At 43.6% G+C, this 21,993-nt stretch overlaps 1 protein-coding gene across 8 annotated transcripts in view; it reads right to left on the minus strand.

Annotated features, from left to right (window-relative positions):
* The window catches only part of PHC1 (polyhomeotic homolog 1), an 89,910-nt gene that overhangs the window by 59,281 nt on the left and 8,636 nt on the right, over positions 1 to 21,993 (minus strand). For all 8 annotated transcript variants that reach the window (XM_082268238.1, XM_082268234.1, XM_082268237.1 and 5 more), the window contains exons 2-3: positions 8,998 to 9,125; positions 5,146 to 5,256 (exon numbers count right to left, since the gene is read on the minus strand). In XM_082268238.1, the coding sequence (XP_082124364.1) occupies positions 5,146 to 5,256; positions 8,998 to 9,111 (225 nt within the window). In that variant the 5' untranslated portion in view covers positions 9,112 to 9,125. The remainder of the gene's footprint in view (positions 1 to 5,145; positions 5,257 to 8,997; positions 9,126 to 21,993) is intronic.

The following is a 21,993-nucleotide window of genomic DNA, read 5'->3' on the forward strand; positions in this document are numbered from 1 at the left end:
GCCGCACGAGGCACATACCCGTGAATGGTAAAACATCCACTCCCCCAGCCCAACAACTGCCACAGGGAACCCCGAGGACATCCCTGCCCCAGCCAACCCCCAGGATGGCAGGGAACACTGCTCAACCCCCCCTTGTGCCTCAGGGGAAACCCGGTCAGCAGCCCGGTTAACATCAGCAGCTCAGCCATCAACCTGGTCAACATCAACTACAGCCAACCCCCCCACAGGAGCACGTGGAAAAGCCAGCTCACAACCGCACCAAGGGAGGGGGGGTGGCTGAAAGACCCATAGTGATCGTTTAGAGGGTCGGGGGGGGGGGGGACCCAGGGGTCCGAGTGTCCCAGGGATGGGTCCATATCCACCCCAAAAGACCACCAGGGAGAGGGGGAAACACTACCTACCACAACCATGGAGCCGGGTGGGCACCGCACCATCGGAATAGGGGTGCTGCAGGCCAAGAGGCATGCTGCAACTCAGGCTAGTGTAGTGGGGCTATGTCGCGGCTGACCTAACGTGGAGCTGAGGCCTGCACACGCTCGCTGGATGGACTGGGGAGACCGTCGCCCAGTCCAGCAGTTGATTAGAGTTTTTACAGGAATATAAAATATTACAAGTGGAAAAAAATTCCATTTAAAAAAGGAAAAAATGCCAGGACCAGAGATCCCAGCAAGGAACTCCTGACTATTCAGAAAAAAAAAAAAACGGAATGCCTAGAGCAGAGTGTGGGAGTATATCCCCTAGGACTGCCCCATAGGCAAGGTAAAGCTTTATCCTGCCTAGTGTCCAACTCCAGAAGGGGGCAGCATAAGCCAATGGTTAAGATTCTCGAGCTGTGTCAGTCAATGAACGAAAGAGAAACAATATTTTAGAAATAAACATTACAGCATGCACCCAAGAGACTGCTCTTTTGGAGCATTTTGGGTTCTGGTAAAGCTTTAAGAAGATATATCTTTCTATAAATATATCGTCATAAGGCCCAGTTAGAGGGGAGCAAGTCAGAACTCAGATGTTAATGAATATCAGCCTGAGAATTGTAAGGGGACACAGTGATTTGGCCCAACAGTGTTCATCTGTAAGTTTAGGCTGAACTGCCCTTTAACAAAATTATTAAAGGGAACATACAGCTGTTTGGTATTTTACATATGGATATGGATATGGATATTATGGATATTGTGTAAATTTCAATTCATCCAGGAACTAAAGCTAGAGGCTTCCTTCACATTTTCCTCTGTCTGCTTAGAATAGTAAATATATAAAAAAGGGGAAAAGAATCTGCGCTCGGACAACAAGAAGTTAAAATAATATTGAGGATCCTGAAGATAAATGTGAAGGCAGCCAACTAAATGATAGATTACAAATCATACAGGCATATATAAAAGGTGTAGTAGCGCCAAACACTGTAACTAAATATTAAACAATGTAGAGTGTCCACAATAAGTCCCAACAGTCCAAGAGAGATGAGAAGTAGTGGAGACCAATTCCCAATATCAGAGCCGTGCGGATGAAAAGAAGCCAACACCCAAGCGTGGAAATATGCCAACTGCTTACCAGATATTAGATGGATATGGGCGATGCAATAAACTCAAATTGGGCCATCAATGACAGACAGTGCCAACGGTATAACTCATCGATTCCCAGTGTTTATCCGTTGTACATGTCTCCAAATTGCTCACTACACTGTCTGTTCCGTCTTGGGGTTTCTCTAAGCTATGACCATTTTACTATTTCATAGAATAGTAAATAGTCTGTTTACAGAGCTAAAGAGCTCAAGTGACGTTGGGCTCTCCTATTCACCTTTATAGGACCTGAAGTTGTGTCTACGCACTGGAGTACAGGCAGCAGTGTAGGGCTACCATGCTGCATCTGAGGTCTGATTTTTGGTATGTTACCTAAGGGGAGGTTGGTGAACACAGGTATTTAATAGAGAAATGAGAGCTGCCACTGCTGAAAGTGCTCCAGCACTGCCCCCCACCCTTACTATCCCTTCTCCAAATCAATATCCCAAAACAAGCATGTACGTATAATGGGTCAGACACCTGATATGCCCGTGCTTTTCCCATATCAGGAAGGATGATGATGACAGCCCTAGAGCAAGTACCTTTAAATACAAATCAGTTGTGGCAACCTACCAGGTGTATAGAACAGAACATGCAGAAAATGTGTCCACATTGTGAAATTTGGCTTATTTAACAGACCAAAGCAAGCAATTAAGAGACATTTATTGTTATCATTTACATACACTTTAGGTATAAGAACTCTTGGTATTTTTAGGTATGTAATATCACCCAAGCTGACCTTAAAAAGAAAAGTCTATGTGCTAAAATGGACTTTGGGTTATGCTGCTGTCTGCTGGAGGAATAGACAATGGCAAAAAACAAAAAATGTAGGTCTGCCTAGGATAGCCTATCATATATTGTGTATGTGTATATTCATAAAGATAAACCTAATTTCTTTAGCTCTGCTGTGTAAAAGACCAACATATTTCAGCTAGCACCATTTATTTTTTCTCACATCAACATGCTTTTTCTTCAAATCAAGATTCTTTTCTGCACTGCTGCTGGAACTGAACTGGTCTCCCTTTGACTTTTCTTATCCAGGGTGGCCATCTCCAGCCTGGTTGTTGGTGTGCCGCGTCAGAACCCTGTAAGGGATAGCTTGACATTAACCTGAGCCCTGGGCTCCACATAGTGCTCTTTTCAGACTCTGTTTTGATAAAAAAAAGTTTGCCGCAGAGTGCTATCCAGAGCCACTGATAGTCATTAGCACTTGCCCCTCAGAAGACTCTGTGTGAGGACCAATCAGGCAGATTCAAGTACATAGGTTGCTGGACAAATTTATAATTGCCTGTTTCCTGCTAATTTCCACAGAAGGGGTTAATGCTGTTGGACAGAGTTATGATGTCATCCACTGGTTGGAGGGCGTCTCTTTACTGCCCATACAGCATTGAGGAAGCATTTCTTTCTGCTACACCTACTTCCCAAACAGAGCCAAGGAACTTTGATCTTCAGTCTGACTTTGCCCCACCTATAATGACTTTGGTCATCTCAGGCTTGTCTACTGAGCAACATCCTAGAGCTTCAGCCAATTTGGCTGTCTTTGCAGCAATGGACCATTCCTGCTGGAGGGTAACGCGATCCAGATTTAGTCTGACGTCAGGACAGTGGCATAAATCAACCACCAGAGGGAGAAACCAGGAGTCTCGTTGCGACAAGAAAGGTAGATTGGATTTTGTCATGGGCAAAACTTCACGTTCCAGACTTGTCCGCTGTGCACATTTAAAGTGTGGAAAATTGACAGGCAGAATTTCTCAGCCAGCAGTGTATGGACCTGGGGTAATGACCCTACGCTCAAAGGATTTTCAGGACCTGTGTAACAAGCAGTGGACACTGAATGAAGACCTCCTGCGTTGATGTTCAACAACAAGCTAGACTGGTTTGTGTCTAGGTACAGGGATTCTCTTGTGGAGATAGTGGATTGTTCTGGTGACATAGTTAAATGACCACTAAGTGTTACCAGGTAGTTTTTCAAGAAGGTTAGTAAGGCTACGGGAAAATGAATGGCCACAAGATCACAATGCACAGACCACTCCTGAAGACAACAGGATTAATGAAAAGTGAATCGGCTGGGTCTTTGCATTGTGACGTCATTGGGTTAGAAGGGGAGAGCGCAGGCAGAGAGACTGGAGTTGCAGCGCCTCCTACATGACTCAGCCCAGAGTTTCCTCAGTGATTGGAAAGCACTTTTTATTGAGAGTGACTGTCATTTTGACTATGACTTAATATATTGTTACACTTTGTTTCTTCTCCTGAGTAATGTGCAGAAAGGACTCAAGCATATCACACATATTGATAATAAAAACAGACCGGCTTTATTAAAAGAGGTCAGTAACACCTGGTGAATTTGTTTAATCACGGGGGAGAAAGAAGGTGAACAATGAAGCACTGACTGGGAGCTGAGTGATGTTTGAAGCAAAACTCTTAAGCCTCGTACACACGCACCGATTGTTGGCCGACCGAGCGGCCGTCTTTTGTCCAGTGTTGTTGTGTTGGTTGAAATGTGCTCTAGACTGCACACGAATTTTGTCAGCCAACAACAACCGACTGCAGAAGTGATGTCATGTTCTGGTTTACTTTCCGTGTGTTTTTTCTTCTCTGAGCATGCCCAGTCTTGCTCATCACATTTTTGTCTGCCGAAATCTGTACTGACTGAAGAACAATCGGCCGTTCTGGTGACGGCCAACAAAAATTTTATAGCATGCACATCAGATTTTGTTCGGCCGAAAAGTCGCAGTCGGTTGTCGGAAGCATCATACTAACAAGCCGACAATCTGCCGATCGGACGTTGGCCGAAAATTCACGGCCAACAATTGGTGCGTGTGTATGAGGCTTTAAACCACACTCAAAAGTCTTCTTCCACTATGTGACTGTTTCCAAGAACTGTACAAAATTACACTTTATATTATGGGCTATGCTTGTTCGTTAATTGCACTTACAATATGAACTGAATTTATATATGTCACCTTTTGTGCTTTCTATAGCCCCATAACAAATTAAATTTTTTATATATTATCAGTTGATTTATTTTGCAGTCACATAGGGGTAAGTGCTGTACATATTATATTCTGGATTAATGCGATCCATATTATAGTTATAGTGGCTTTAGAGAGGAAAATAGGATTTGTGTGCTCACCATAAAATCCTTTGCTTGGAGTTCACTGAGGGACACAGGAAGCTTTTCACTTTCAAGTTATGTCAGACAGGAGGACTGGACACTGGCAAATAAACAAACCATAGGCCAGCTCAGGATAAACCCTCCTTCTACCAATATGCCTCAGTTTTGTAGAAAAGTACAGAGAGCATGATCATAAACACTGAGGGATGGGACCTGCGTCCCTCAATAGACTCCAAGAAAAGGATTTCACGGAGAGTAAAAAAAATAAAATATTTCTCTTTATGGACAACATTGTTGCAGGAGGAAGTCAGCTAAAGGAATATGTTCTCTTATGTTGGATGATAATACATAACCATGTACCAGTCTACTGTAAGAGAATTTTATACACTTGCAAACTAACCGCCAACTAATATTTTTGTTAAACTTAAGACATCAGCAACAAGGTAAAAAAAATTATTCTAATCCATTTTTTACCTGCTGAACGGCCGCAAGACTATGCAGCTGTGCATTGCTTAGCTGCTGTTGCAACATCAACTGGTGAAAATACTGGGCTGCATTTGGTTGTCTGTGTAAAGCCTGGAGAGCCTGCAGAGAAAGTAATACATCAAAGATTACATGACACATACAGGCCTTGAACTCAATAGATTATCTACACCGACATTAGAGCTCAGGGCGGGATGCTGCAATGTGATCCGGTTAATTTGTAACAAGGGTGCTGGATAAAAAATCTCTACACAAACAAAAAAAATAAAACAACACAAATATGCCTGCATTATGTTGTCAAAATCAAACTTCATTAGAAATCAATCATGATTTGTAATTTTGTGGACTTTGGCATGACAATATCAGTTTTAAGAAAATCTGTCACTTATCATTCAAACCAATGACCTGTAGTGAAAAGGCTGGTATGAGTTTCAGGGCAGGGTGTATTTGCACAGCCTAAACCAGAATTAAACCCATCGATTTAACAGTTTCTCAAAACAGTTACGTTCAAGGCATGCCGCGAATGATAACGGTCACAGTTGCTTGTGCTCTCACCTAGACTGTGAAATGGCTAATGTCATAACTGATCACATACTTGCAGCACCATGGCAACTGCAGATCAAACAGAGCCCAAGATGTTAGCTTCCTTGACTGTAAAGGATAGGAGGGTTTACTTCTGCTTTAACTCAAACAGGACACAGAAAAATAAGACTGGTTGTCCAGCACAAATTACCAGCCTAGGCTATGAGAAGCCATAACAAAAAAGTGATAGATTGATTTTATGCTGCCCATGGAAGATGTTTTAAAGGCCTATTTACAAAAGGGATGCAAAATAATGCCTTCTCATTTTCACTATGCTTTGCACTATTAGGCCTTGTTCACACATGCTCAAACTACTGACGCTTAAAAAAATGTGCCCACAATACTCTCTATGCTGCCGGGATCCTACAAACAAATTAAGAAAAGTCTGATTAGGCACTTCCTGACAGCAGCCCGATCTGTGATCGCCAGATGTTGGCTGCAGCCTGATCCACCATCTCTGGCCACTTGGGTTTATGAAATGAAAAATATTAAAATATTGAGTATATGGAAAGCATGATTGCCAGAGACGAGGACCAATTTGAATCTCACTGCCTAATTAATGTCAACGGTTTGGACTCATTTTTATTATTCTTACAATTTTGCCTCTTTTATTGCTACTACTATTTGAGTGCACACAAACTTTCTGGAACCCATTAGGGGCACGTGCCTTTTTACAAATGTTCAGTGACCAAGTCCCCTCCTCCCTTCACCCCCCCCCTTTTTTTTTTCTCTTCCTTGGTTTTCAATACTTTTTTCCTTATGTTATAGCATCCTGGACAGAGGTTGGTTTTCCAAATGGAAATCCATATATGTAGACAATATCGCCTCTAAATTTGAACCTATTGTTTTCTGCTCGTTTGACTTTTATTACTATACCTAGCATGTATTTGATTAGCTTTTGCGAGGATTTTTGTTCTTCCTCTCTTTTTGGTAGAATTTGACCAAATTGTTAGGATTTCTACTGATCTCATTGTAATGCCCCTCTATGTCTGGTTTCCTGTTATGGATACGTTTGTACCTTTCTGGTCCATCATGGACATTTGACTTTTGTACTTCATTATCTGCAAAACTTAATATAGAGATTAAACATAAAAAACGTGCCTATAGCGTTAATGTGAGTTGCTTGTGGAGTTTGACTGGCAGTTAACGCGCACATTAAAAACACTCCCCGTATGCCCTTGTGTTTGATGTGTGTTACAGGATCGTTTTTTTATTTTTTGCTGTTGTGAACAAGACCTAACACATCACAAATGCAAACACATGCCTGCGTGTTTATGGTGCGTTACCATAGACTTGAATGGAAGGAGTTGAGATGCTTCAACTCCTTCCAAACTCCACATAAAGCCTTATTTTTGAAGTGCAGCATCAGGACACAAATGCTTCAGATTTTGATATTGCGAAAAGCACTATGTGCTGCTCACTTTATCAATTGCAGTCTGCTTTACTAAAAGTTTGAGGAAAGTTAAAAGGTGCAACAAACTACTGCTTTTAATATAAGTGCGAACAGGGCCTAAAACCACAAAAATTATTTTTTTCTGCAAAAGTGTGCTGGGGAAAAAAAATAGGCAAAAAAAAAAAAAAAAAAAAGGAGATTGATTACAAGAAAACCAAAAAATGAGTAAGGTTAGTTCTCTAGATCCCCTTCTTTGAAAACAATGGACCACTCCAGTTTAAAGCTTAGCTCCTGGCAGATATAAAATTAATCTGGTTATGCATTTTTAAAGCTCAACAGAACACTTTTGATATACCACCGTAATCCAGTCAAGCTGCATTTATAATAATAAAAAAGGTAAATAACCCTGTGCTGGTGGCACAAAGTGGAGTCAGACTGCTGCTCTCACACAAAGCAGAACAACCCTCAAATAACAGCACTGATCAGGGAGAGGAAGCAAAAGCACAGTAGTTTGTATGAACAGGTGAAGTTTCTTTACAGAAAACCATTTTGTGAGAGAGACATGTTCACTGTGGGAAGCTTCCCCCATTATACAGTAAATCGGGAAAACTAGTGGAAGGGATATTAAGGAGAGTAAAATATAAACCATCCTTCTTTATAAACAGGTTTCTTAGGGTTAAAGTAGAACTATAGGCAAAACTTTTTTTTTTTCCCATTTTGGATAAAGGAAGGTTAAAACCCCTGTCAATTTTTTTTTTCCGCCATCTGTGTCCCATTGCGGAGATTTCCCCTCACTTCCTGTCCCATATCCAAACAGGAAGTGAGAGGAAATCCCTGCAAATTAAGGGAATTCCTTGGGGACCTCCAGGTCACCATAACTAGTGTCCTCATAGAAAGATTTCCCCTTTTGTGAGGACAAGTTTCCTACTTTTGTGAGGACAACCTAAAATTTTGGATTTGCTTTTACATTCAATGATAATGGTAAACAGGACAAATAGAGAGGGTGAATCTCTTTAACAAGGGGACACAGACAGCAATAAAAACTGATAAGTGTTCTTATTCTTCTCCCCCCTATCCAAAGCAAAAAAAAAAAGAAGTTTTGCCTTTGGTTATACTTTAAACCTTAAAATGTTTGTTCTCTGATCTCGTTCCCCAAGTCCCAACCGACACAAATCCTGAAAAAATCATCTTACAACATAAAAAATGACTGCTCTTGCAAAATGTTTTCACGTTCAGTAGTTTTAGGTAACCCTCACATGCAGTGATGTTTGATGTACCAAAGAACACTGCATCATTTAGTCCAGGTTCACACTGGTGCAATGCAGGAAGCCCTGCCAATCAGTGCCGATTCCCACATAGCACCAGATTCGCACAATGGTTCACACTGAGATCTGCGAATCGCTGGGGGTGTCAATGTACAGTTAACCCGATTGGTTCGCAGATCGCAGTGCGAACTGTAAAATGGTGCAGGAATCAGATTGCATAGGTGTGAACATCCATGCGATCCAATTCCAATGCAAACCAAAAAAGGGTCCTGCACCATTTTGGTGCGAATGTGATGCGATTTCAGCCATACATTTTTTATGGCTAAAATCGCATCGCACAGACATTGCATGTGATCTGCAGTGCAATGCGGTGCAGATAGTGTGAAACGGCACTTACAGAAGAATTTATTGCTATTAAGGTGTCCGATGTATACAAATAATGTAGATGCCATTTACCAGCATGCCATTGCAAAACTTCAAAGTTTAAAAATCATAAATGGGTAATGTTCAGAATTAGAGAGAACAATGCAATAATCCTAAAAGTAGAATGTCAAGCACTTTAATGACATCTTTGTGAAACTCTGTACAGAATGAGATATTTACCTGCACAGCCTGGCGCTCATACAGGGACATCTGAGAAATCTGTGGGCGGGAGCTGGCGCTAGAGGCAGTGTTCCCATTGGTGGAAGTGGAATTCTGTTCACTCTCCGTCTCCATGTTGGTGCCCAGAACTGCAATTTAAACAAGCACTTCGTTAAATGAACGCAATATTTTCAAACATTTTTTAAAATTAGATATTATGCAATTATGCTTACATTTTATGAGTTGTGCATGCTAAATCTAATTGTTGTGTGTTACCGGCTACCCTTCCCTTCTATAAATAAGGCCCATTTCATGCGGGCAGACTGATCAGGTCCACCGGTCAGTTTTTTAAGCGGACCCAATCAGGCGATTCATTGCCCTCTATGGAGCGGCAGATGTGAACAGACATCCGATCTGATCCTGTCCGCTAAAAACAGACAGCTGGGGGATCCATTCCCCATCCATCCGTTTCTATCTGACCGCCCATTGAGGAAAGTGGACTGTGTCCGTGTCTGCTCTGCATAAATGGAGCAAACACGGACCTGTCACCCGCTTGCTCAGCAGGGATCAGCAGACAGATTCCCTGCTAAGCTGGCGCAGTCCGCCTGTCTGAAAGGGGCCTAAATTAGGAAAACAGAGCTTGCCAGACCTTAAGGCTCGGTTCACACTACGTCACTCTGACTTAGGGGGCGACCTGTGAAGTCGCGTGCAGCGCGACTTCGGCGCGACTTGCACGGACTTTATAAAATGAATGTCTATGCAAGTCGCTCCAGGTCGCCCCGAAGTAGTACAGGACCCTTTTTCTAAGTCGGAGCAACTTGCGTCGCTCCTATTAGAACAGCTCCTGTACCAGTCAATGGACCGCGACAGTGCGTGACTTGTCAGGCTGACCAAGTCGCCTGACAAGTCGGACTAGTGTGAATGGACACTTAAGAGTCCATTCACACTAATACGACTTGTCAGGCGACTTGGTCAGCCTGACAAGTCGTGCACCGTCGCGGTCCATGTGTAGTACAGGAACGGTTCTAATAGGAGCGACACAAGTCGCTCCGACTTAGAAAAAGGGTCCTGTACTACTTCGGGGCGACCTGGAGCGACTTGCAGAGACATTCATTTTATAAAGTCCGTGCAAGTCGTGCCGAAGTCACGCTGCACGCGACTTCACAGGTCGCCCCCGAAGTCGTGCCGCTTCAGTGTGAATGCGGTCTAAAAGATGCAGAAAAAAAAATAAACATAAAAACCTAGTTCTTAACCAGGATACCAGACAAATGTAAAAACATTGGATGGGGATCAATCCTCACTAGTTTACACCTAGGCACATTCCCCCAGGATGCTTCAAAGGCCTTTCTGGCCGTAAATAGCATCACAGTAATTTATAACATTCAACTTTTTTAAATGTCTTTTTAATTGTGTAATATTGACATATTAAAAGGATTCTGCTATATTTATCACTCTTAAAAACTGATGTGCTAAAAATAGACCGGAAGCAGAACGATCAGATTACACACCCTGCTGCATTACTTAAATGAGGAAACCCAGCATCATTTAAGCCAGAATATTTGTGAAATACTGTAAATGCAGGGCGTTATGTGCCCACCCCTGAGGGGACATCACCACGGCGCCCTTTCATTTTAGTATATTGATGCAAAGAGCAGTGATGAAGTCATCATATTCGTGCAGCCCTGTGCAGGGCCGGCCCTACCATGGGTGCCGCTGGGTCCATTGCAGAACTTTGAGAGGGACAGCAAATTGACTCCAAGATTTTTCTTTCTTTTTTATAGCAGTTTTGTGTGTCATCAGTTAGTTACGGGTGGCATTTTCCCATCTCGTACTGCCGCCTGTAGTACAAACTGATGAGTATGAGGAGGCAGAGTGTCTCCTCCGGAGAACTGTTATGTGTGCAATGACCTCAGACATCAGCGCACTCCATCTCAGGCAGGGCAGGATGGATGTTCTAGGGCAGTGGGCACTGTAGAGATAAGAGGATGGATCTTCTAGGGCAGTGGGCACTGTAGACATAAGAGGATGGATCTTCTAGGGCAGTGGGCACTGTAGACATAAGAGGATGGATCTTCTAGGGCGGTGGGCACTGTAGACATAAGAGGATGGATCTTCTAGGGCGGTGGGCACTGTAGACATAAGAGGATGGATCTTCTAGGGTGGTGGGCACTGTAGACATAAGAGGATGGATCTTCTAGGGCGGTGGGCACTGTAGACCTAAGAGGATGGATCTTCTAGGGCGGTGGGCACTGTAGACATAAGAGGAAGGATCTTCTAGGGCGGTGGGCACTGTAGACATAAGAGGATGGATCTTCTAGGGCGGTGGGCACTGTAGACATAAGAGTGACAGGAGGACGGAGGACAGACAGTGGGTGTTTGGTGGACCAGTACGGTGGTGAGTTATGGAAGAAGATAACAGTATAATATTTTATAAAGGTTGTATTTCTATATTATAATATTATAATGGATGTGGGGACCTTTTGTTAGGCGTGATTTTTTTTTTTGGGGGGGGGGGGGGGGGCAGCATTTTTATCTTGGACCCAGGCAGCACAGTGTCTTGGGCCAGCCCTGGCCCTGTGTATCATAGTGGACTGCCCATCATCAATGAGAAAACTGAAGAGGAACCAGTCTGTCATGTGACCTGAAGATTTCTGAAAGGATATAAAAGAGAAACTGCACAACATACGCCAGGTAGGGAGGGGGTGACTGGCTGCCATGGAGGCTGAGCCTGTAGTCGAGTTAACGCCAACAGGATGAGCAAGAAAGCCTAGTAACTAACTTTTTCTAAAAGAGGCCATTGAAGACAGGGTTCCTCTTAGATTCAGCTGCACTGGATAGAAAGAAATGTCTGTCAAGTTTTTGTTCAGATGAACAGCAATCTGCAGCTTCAATGATCACACTTTGCTTCCTGAGCAACTATATAAGCCTTGCTGCATGAATAACAGGCTCCATTCATCTCTATGGATAAGTGCAGCTGCCATATAAACCCAGCGGGATGGAGTGCATGATGGACACTGGCTGCCACCTATTTGTGTGCATTTTCTAACTGCCAACGCATATGCCAGCACTTATCAACATTGTGCTTAAAGGAGGAGCTCCAGGCACCTTCAGAAAGAATAATAAGCCAATAGCTACAAATATGTAGCTACTGACTTTTAATATTAGAACACTTACCTGTCCACAAATTCAGCCGTGTTTTTACCCGAGACGATTTTTTAAATTGACTCTCAGGTGCTGCCGCCGACATCTCGGCTAAGGGAAACTAGCAGTGAAGCTTAGCGGCTTCACAGGCGGTTCCCCATTGCGCATGCACGAAGCACGCTGCACTTTGCGAATTGCCTGGTGACGGGGGAATGGGGAGGGGGGCCGCAGAGAACTGAGCAGGAAGTGGGAGCGGGTACCTGTCAAAACCAGATACCCGCTCCCCCCGAAAGGTGCCAAATGTGGCAGTGGGGGGTGAGGCAAACAAGCAGAGCTTCCCTTTTGGGTGGAGCTCCACTTTTAAATTATAGCTCCCTTCATCCAACAATCCATAAAAATGAATGGAGCCTGCCACTCATGCAGTGAAGACCATCCAACTGCTAAAGCAGAGAGTTGCATCTCCAAAGCGGATTACTGCTCATCAGAATAAACCCTAAATGGTGCGGCTTTTAGATTCTTCACAATTTGGTGTAGATTTCCACTTCCAGCTGCAGAGGGGCAGTGAAGACTGCTAGGCCATCCATCAGTGGGGCTACTAGACAGGAATTTGGTGGTGTGCTGCAATGTACATTAGCAGCTTCACCTTAAAGATGAACTTCTAGATCAGGGGAGGAGTACCTACGTCCCGGGGGCCATATGCGGCCCTCGAAGTCATTTGGTCCGGCCCCCCATGCAGCTGATCTGTCAGAATGGAGCCAATGCTTCCTGTATAGTTCCAGCTCCGTTCTGACAGTCTGAGTGAGTCACAGGCGGAGTGATATCAAATGCACTCCGCCTGTGACCAATACAGGAAACATCGCCTCTTCCTCCAGCGCGGCGCCGCTGCTAGCCAGCATTTCCCGCCAGCAGCACACACAGCAGTACCAGCCAGAGCCAGCAGTACCCACAGCAGTATAAGCCAGAGCCAGCAGTACCCACAGCAGTATAAGCCAGAGCCAGCAGTACCCACAGCAGTATAAGCCAGAGCCAGCAGTACCCACAGCAGAACCAGCAGTAGCACAGCAGTACCAGCCAGAGTCAGCAGTACCTACAGCACAGTACCAGCCAGCAGTACCCTCAGCAATACCAGCCAGCAGTACCCTCAGCAGTACCAGCCTGAGCCAGCAGTACTAGCCAGCAGTACCAGTCAGCAGTACCCACAGCACAGTACCAGCCTGAGCCAGCAGTACCTACAGCACAGTACCAACCTGAATCAGCAATACCCATAGCAGTACCAGCCTGAGCCAGCAGTACCAGCCAGCAGTACCCACAACACAGTACAAGCTAGCAGTACCCACAGCAGTACCAGCCAGCTTTACCCACCTGCATTACCCGCCAGCAGTTCTTTTCAAAACTTACCACCACAAAGTCGACTCCGCTCCAGACTGACCAACGCAAACCTGGAAAACCAGTTGAGAGTAGCTAATACCAGCTAACATCACACACCGCACCAAAGAGAAGCGGTTGCAGCCATCACATTAGGGGTGAGTTAATTAAATTTTTGACCAAATATAACAGGCACATTTTTAAGTTGATAATTTTGTACGGCCCCCGAATGATTTTATAAATACCCAAATGGCCCTTGGGAGAAAAAAAGGTTCCCCACCCCTGTTCTAGATAATCAAATATTGTTTAAAGCGGAACTTTAGGCACAAAAACTTTTATATGTATTCCTCAATAACCACAAAAGTACATAAATACACTTTGGGTGTACCAGATACTTTTGCAAACCCAGATATTACCTTACTAATAGATGGGACATCACCACTGTGCTGTACATAACCTGTACAGAGAGCAGAGCTGTGGGAGGGACCCAGCAGGCCCCACCCACTACAGGCTCCCTGTAGAAAACTACAGGAGTGGGAGGAGACAAGACCAGTCACTCTGCACAAGAGAGAGCCGCAATGACGGGTCTTTATTATAGGAAGCTCCTACACAGAGGCAATGTTTTATGCTGGAATACTGCACAGATCTGGAAGAAATACACCAAGTACACCAAGATTCAAGTAAGACTAACATGTATTTACAACAGGGCTCGACAAACCCCGGGCGCCAGGTAGCATTGGCGACTAGAATTAGCGACCTGGCGCCTGGGGTGCACTGAAGGAGGTGTCCTGTCCCTTTTGCGCCCCCCACCCCCTCCTCGAGTGCACAGACTACCGCGCCATTCGATAATTGAGGCCGCGGCTTTTCGGCCTTCTTCAGTGAGAGAACGGGGAACTGGCACCCTCTTGTGGTGGCCAGGAGTTTGACAAGCAGTCACTAATGGCTCTGTTTCCACTGCCTGTCCTCAATGCCTGCCAATCTCCTTACCAAGAGGAGATGAGACGGACGTTTTTGCAGGAGTGTGGTTATTATTATTATTTATTTTTTAAATTATTAAAAAAAAATTATTTTTTTCAATTATTATTAAAAAAAAAAAAATATATATATATATATATATATTTTTCCTCATCGCCATGCCACAGCCACACAGCCGAAGGCCCCTTTCACACGGGCTGTCTGATCATGTCCGCCTGTCAGTTTTTCAGGCAGACCTGATCGGACCCTTCAGTCTCCTCTATGGAGCGGTAATCTGACGCCATCTGATCCTGTCCGCCAAAAACAGACGGATGGTGGTTCTTTTTTTCTATCCATCCTGTGGATCGGATCAGATGGCATCGGATGGAAACAGACAGACAGTCTGTTTCCATCCGATTGCCCTATAGAGGAGAGTGGGGTTCTAGTCATCATTATGTATAAATGTAGTATGTTATTTTTTTGGAAATAAAGCTTGGTTGTTAAAAAAAAAAAAAAACTAGCTCCTAACTTTTTTAGCTGGCTCCTAGATTTCAGGCAAATTTGTCAAGCCCTGATTTACAATATTTGCTTATCATGAAGAACAGCTTAAAGCGGAGTTCCACCCTGGAATACTTTTTTTTTTTAATAAAAATACCCCCGGGACAGTCAGGGCTAGTACATTCCACAATGGCTAGCCTCTGATCTGTCCCGGGTTGCACTTACCTGTTAGGACAAATACTTACCTTGAAAAAGTATTGTCCAGCGCTGCCATCTCAGGTGTGGGCAGCTTGAAGCCAGCGCGATCCTCCTCTGGGTCGTCTTCTTTGGTCCCACGATGCACTGCACCGGCCCCGCCGTCACTTCCGGTGCGCGCACGTCATCCCTCCACAGCTTCTGGGCATGCCCAGAAGCTGTTTAGAAGGGAATGAAGCACGCGCCCCGGAACTGACGTCGGGGCCGGTGCAGGCGCAATGATTCCTGGGAGCGATGACGTTTAGCTCCCAGGAATCATTGCAAAGCCAGGAAGTGATGACGGGCCGTTGCCGAGGAAGGAGGAAGTAAGGCAAGTATATTTTCTTCTCCACGAGGCAAGTAAAAAAAAAAAAAAAAAAAAAAAAAATACGATTATCCATTTGTTTTTCAGGTGACCCGGAGCGAGAAGATGGAAGTATCATTTTAGGGTGGAACTCCACTTTAAGACTCCATGCACACTATAAAAAAAATGTCTGAAAACATTCATAATATAATTTTGTGCCAGATTTTGGCAGCAGTTAGGAGCATTCAGTATTTTTTTTTCTGCGGGCAAATTGCTCCCAAAAACACAAAAAAAAAAAAAAAAAAAAAAAAAGAACATTTCTGCTACTGAAAGCTGAAGCTTCAAAAAAACGCTTCTAGACTAAAATAGTGTGACTGGACACGCCGGATAACACCATTTGCTTCTAGAAGCAGGAAAATAAATGCTCAAAAGTTGCTGCTAGGAGCATTCTTTTTAAGCTAGTGTGCACAGAGCCTTAAAGTGGTTGTAAAGGTTTAAGGTTTTTACCTTCATGCATTCTATACAACCTTCTCTGTGCAGCACCCCCCCCCCCCCCTTTCAGGGAGGTAGCAGAGGTATGTCGCCTTAATGAGAGAATCTATAGACACCCTTTCTGGACTAGGTGCAGGATTATGGAGGAAGCTGTTCAGATAGTTGCCGATCTGGGCTTAAAGGTCCACAACTAACCACAGAGAGGTGTGAAGAGTCCTAACCTGGTCTATGGCCAAAGATACTAAAAGTCAACAGTCAATCTGGGCCTACAAAGTCTGCATTAGTTGCGGCAATGGCAGCAAGAGTTCTACATTATTCTGTGGATATATCTATATATCCTATTACTTGATGCAAACCCATTTTTTATGCTTTATTAGAAAAAAAAAAATAATAATAAAAAAAAATGTATATAATATAAATATAGTGGCGTTTGTATGCATCAAAATTAATTTTCGTGCATTTTTTCCCTGAAAATATCCCTTAATCAATAATGCATAATAATATCAACTGCACAAATATTTTGCAACATAAAAAATTGCAACTGCCACCGTTTTTTTCCCTGGGGTCTCTGCTTTCAGAAATAATAAAACTTTCTGGGGGGTGTTTACAGTAATTTCTAGCATAAAATGCAGATTTTAACGTGCAAAAAAACTGGAAGAATTGCTCCATTAGATAAGTGGTTAAACTTGCAAGACACTTTGGCTACTTCAGAAGGTCAATTCCCAGTACAGACCTCCTTCATCCTAGCACGTCATAGCCCTTTCCTCTTCTGGTAGTGAGTAATTAGTGCCTGTGCTGGCACAGCTCCTCCACCCCTCTCCTCACCTTCCTACATATAGTAACCTGCTGAGGGCTGCCAACACATCCAAGATAGTGGCACCCAACAGCTCTCTTTTACATGCCAACATGATAAGGGAAGCTTTATTTGGATAAATAAGATGTATAAAATACATTAAATGAAGATCTGTTATGGGAAGATTTTTGTTGGAATGAGTGGTCTGGTGAAAGGGTCTTTTTGCAATAAGACCAATGTGTGGCCTCACACATTACAGAATGTACCAATTCCTACAGGATAGTTTACAAGCAAATACTTCAGAAACAATTATAAAACTGTCAAAATTCTGCTAAGAATTTATTATAGGGACGAACACTGATTGCAGCATGAATATTAGATTCCTCTGTATGCACACAAACAGGTCTACTGCCTTGCTAAAGAAGCTGAGGGTAAAGGTGATGGACTGGCCAATCATGTCTCCAGACATAAACCGTATTGAGCATCTGTGGGGCATTCTCAAATGGAAGGTGGAGGAGCGCAAGGTCTCTAACATCCACCAGCTCCGTGATGTCGTCATGGCGGAGTGAAAGAGAACTCCAGTGGTAACCTGTGAAGCTCTGGTGAACTCCATGCCCAAGAGGGTTAAGGCAGTGCTGGAAAATAATGGTGGCCACACAAAATATTGACACTTTGGGCCCAATTTGGACATTTTCACTTAGGGGTGTACTCACTTTTGTTGCCAGCGGTTTAGACATTAAATGGCTGTGTGAGTTATTTTGAGGGGACAGCAAATTTACACTGTTATACAAGCTGTACACTCACTACTTTACATTGTAGCAAAGTGTCATTTCTTCAGTGTTGTCACATGAAAAGATGTAATAAAATATTTACAAAAATGTAAGGGGTGTACTCACTTGTGGGATACTGTGTGTGTGTGTGTGTGTGTGTGTGTGTGTGTGTGTATGTGTATATATATATAATTATTATTTTTTTTTTGGGGGGGGAGGGAGGAGAGGGTACCTAGTATTGACAGATACCCACTTCCATAATAAAATATTTCCAAAAATGTGAGGGGTGTACTCACTTTTGTGATTTTATTACACACACAGTATCTCCCAAAATATTATTCTATCTTTTTATGTGACAACACTGAAGAAATTACACTTTGCTACAATGTAAAGTAGTGAGTGTACAGCTTGTACATTTGCTGTCCCCTCAAAATAACTCAACACACAGCCAACAACTTCCCTGGCGGTAATCCCGAGTATGGCTTGGGGTTAATTTTCAGTACCAAATGCGGTAGCCCCGAGCCACACTCATTATTACCCTGTAGTGAAATTTACCTTGTCCCTAGGATGCCCGATGTCCTCCAGCGGATGCCGGTGTTCTATCAGAATACCGCTACCCATCAGATTCTGCAACCGGAAGGGACGTTCGGAGGAGAAAACTTACTGCGCATGCGCCATGCGTTCCAACATGGGCACTATGCGTTCCAATAGCTTTCCTAATGTGAGAGAACACGAAGCAGCAGCAGACATGTTCTTACACCCACTGAATTTCAGACTGATTTTAGCAGTAAACTCCCCTTATATACTGAAATAGACTATTTCACCACGACAGAGCACACTCAATTTTGCTGCCATTTCACTGCACTTATGGTTTGTTTTTCCTAGGTCATGTGACTCAAACACTGCATCAAAAATAGAACACGGGTGCGTTACCGATGCGTTCTTGTAGTGTTTTCAATGCATTTCAATGGGGAGGTGCATTTTTGGTGCGGTTTTTTAAAATGACCAAAAAAGCAGCAAGCCAGATTTTTAAACACCACAACGGAAATGGACCAGAAGTCATACATAGAATTTAAAGGGATACATTTTTCTTGTGCTAAAGGTGCCAATAAAGGCTGACAAATTCTTATTCATTTAACATTTATGATAATTAAAATGTGGAATAGAACAAAATATTATATAAAAACATATATATTTAAAAAAATTTCTGCACCAAAATTTCCATTCAGTGAACCTCTAGTAAAGTTCCCCTTAAACCAGTTCCCGACCACCCGCTGCAGTTGGCTCTCCTGCACAAACCGACGTAGCTGTACGTCAGTTGCGCGCAGAGTGCTAGGGGCCAAGCGCGGCCCTCCCGACGGCACGCTCCCCCCCCCCCCCCCACTAGGCAGCGGGGATGCCGATCCACAGCCCGCTGGGCACCTGCGATGTCTCCCTGCTGAGAGAGAAGGACGATCAGCTATTGTAAACACAGCTGACCGTTCTCTCTGAAATGATCACAGAGTGCCAGTAATCCTTCTATATAGGATCACAGGTCTCTGTGCTCATTGCACAAGTCCACCCCCCACACAGTTAGAAAGCACCCCCTAGGCTCACACTTAACCCTTTGATCACCCCTGGTGTTAACCCCTTCCCTTCCAGTGTCATTATTATAGTAACAGTGCAAGTTTTTAGCACTGATTACTGTAGTAATGTCACTGGTCCCCCTAAAAGTGTCAAAAATGTCAGTTAGGGGTCCGGTATGTCCGCCGCAATGTTGCAGTCCCGCTTAAAATCTCCGCCATTACTAGTAAATAAAAATTTAATAAATCTTTCCCCTAGTTTGTAGACGCGATAACTTTTGCGCAAACCAATCAAAACACACTTGTTGCGATTTTTACCAAAAATATGTAGCAGAATACAAATTGGCCTAAAAAGGGTGAAAAGTTTTGATTTTTTAAAATTTTTGTTTTGGGAATGTTGTATAGCAGAATGTGAAAAATATTGGGGGTTTTTTTTCCAGAATAGTCGCTCTTTTTTTGTTTATAGCGCAAAAACTCAACAAACAAAAAATAAATTGCACAGGTGATCAAATACCACCCAAAAAAGTTCTTTGTGGGAAAAAGAAAATACATCAATTTTATTTAGGTACAGCGTCGCACGACCGCGCAATTTTCCATTAAAGTAACGCAGTGCCGAATCCCAAAAAAAAAAAAACGGCCTGGTCATTAAGGGGGCAAATCCTTCTGGTCCAGAACTGGTTAAGCACAGGGACTACAGACAGTGCAAGAGTTTTAAAGGTTTTTTTTACCTCTTGGTTTGAGTCGGAAATGGTTAAAATCCCTGACAGTGTTTTTGCTCGCAGCCTGTGTCCCTTTGGGAAAAAAATCTTCCTTCACCCTCTGTCCCCAAACACAACAAGCAGGAGCAGGTGATCTCTAAAAGGAAGAGAAATCATCTCTTGGACAATTATCTTTACAACAAGTGTCTGCACTGGATAATTTCCTCCCTGATCCTTGGTCCAATGACAGCTCAGAATTTGGGGTTTTCCTTCACTTTTCAATCCAGGACAAAGAGGTTGAAGCTCCCCATAGGGGATACAGACAGAAATGAAAAACCTGACAAAGATTGTTATCCTTCCCCCTACTTTATCCAAAATAAAAAAAAGTGGTTTTAGATACACTGTAAAGAGCTCATTGCACATGGGCATAAGTTTTTCTGTATTCAGATCAGCAATATATACAGATGTGAAAGCAGCAGTACTGTACCCTATGGGCCCATGCACAAAGCTTTGCAGCATTAAAAAAATCTGCATTCACAGTCCTGCGTATGGGACATATTTTATGTTTACATGTGCACATCATACAATCGACCTTATTGGCTGCCACCACTGCTGATGGCCGACATGTTTACATAGACAATGTGTAGTCAGCCTAAAGTGGAACTCCACCTGAAAAGGGAATTTCCACTTTTTCTCCTCTTCCTCTCCCACTTATGTCTTTCTGGAAGTGGGTACCTAGTTCTGGCAGGTACCTGCTCCCCCCACCTTCCCTGCCCACAACCTCCTAGAACAGAACACATCACAGGGCCCAGAAGCCCGCAGTACCATTGTGAAAGCGCAGTGTGTCTCCAGCATGCGCAGTGAAAAGTAGGGCTTTAAAGAACCAGGAAGTCACAGCCGGCTTCCCACATCCAAGAACTGGACTGAGTGAGGACAAGGCTCCCGGGATCACTGGACAGGTAAGGGCATGTTTATTAAAAGTCAGCCGCTACAGTATTTGTACTAGGGATAGACCAATATGGTTTTTTCAGGGCCGATACCGATACTGATATTTTGGTCACAACCTATCGGTCGATATTTTGTACATTTAAAGTTTTGAAAAAAAAAAAAAAAAAATTGACACAAACCTGGTACTGAACATGTTAATTGTTGTTTAACCGCTTGCCGACCGCCGCACGACTATATACAGTGGCGGTCAGCCCCTCACAGGCAGAGTGACGTATCGGTACGTCACTAGCCTGGGAGGATCTGGGGAGCGTGCGCCGCCGGCGGCGCGCTCCCGCGCGGTCACGGACCCCCCCCCCCCCCCCGCGCGCGTGTGACCGGCGGACCCGATGTCCGCCGGCCACTCTGCGATCGGCAGGGGAGAGGGAGAAAGTCAGGTGGCTTGTGTAAACAAGCTGCCTGTCATTCTCCTCAGTGTAAAGACACTGATCACACGGATCTACTACGTAGATCCGTTGATCAGTGTCCTTACAGCTCAAGCCACAGCCAATCACAGTAGAAAGCACGCCCCTAGGGACACACACAGCCCCTCCCTCCCAAATAAAGTTAACCCCTTCACTACCAGTGTATTTTTACAGTAACAGTGCATATGTATAGCACTGATTACTGTAGAAATGTCACTGGTAACCCCAAAAGTGTCAAAAATGTCAGTCAAGGGTCCGATCTGTCCGCCCCAATGTCGCAGTACCGCAAAAAAAAAAATAAATAAATAAATCGCAGATCGCCGCCATTACGCGTTAAAAAAAAAAAAAAACACACAACAAAAATGACAAAAATCTTTCCCTTTGTTAGTAAACGCGATAACTTTTGCGCAAACCAATCAAAATACGCTTTTTTTTAACAAACATAGGTAGCATAAAACAAATTGGCCGAAAATGTTAAAAAATTTTGATTTTTACATTTTTTTTGGGGGGGAATTTCATATAAAAAAATGTGAAAAATATTGCTATTTTTGCAAAATTGACGCTCTTTTTTTGTTTATAGCGCATGATCAAAAAATTGCACAGGTGATCAAATACCACCAAAAGAAAGCTCTGTTTGTGGGAAAAAAAGGACACCAAATTCGTTTAGGTACAGCGTCGCACGACCGCGCAATTGTCCGTTAAAGTCACGCAGTGCCGAATCGCAAAATACCCCCTGGTCGTTTAGCAGCCAAATCCTCCGGGGCTTAAGTGGTTAATGCTTATTGGCTGGCTTGCTG

Source organism: Pelophylax lessonae (genome assembly GCF_965119305.1).
Source record: "Pelophylax lessonae genome assembly, chromosome: 9".
NCBI classification, from domain to species: domain Eukaryota; kingdom Metazoa; phylum Chordata; class Amphibia; order Anura; family Ranidae; genus Pelophylax; species Pelophylax lessonae.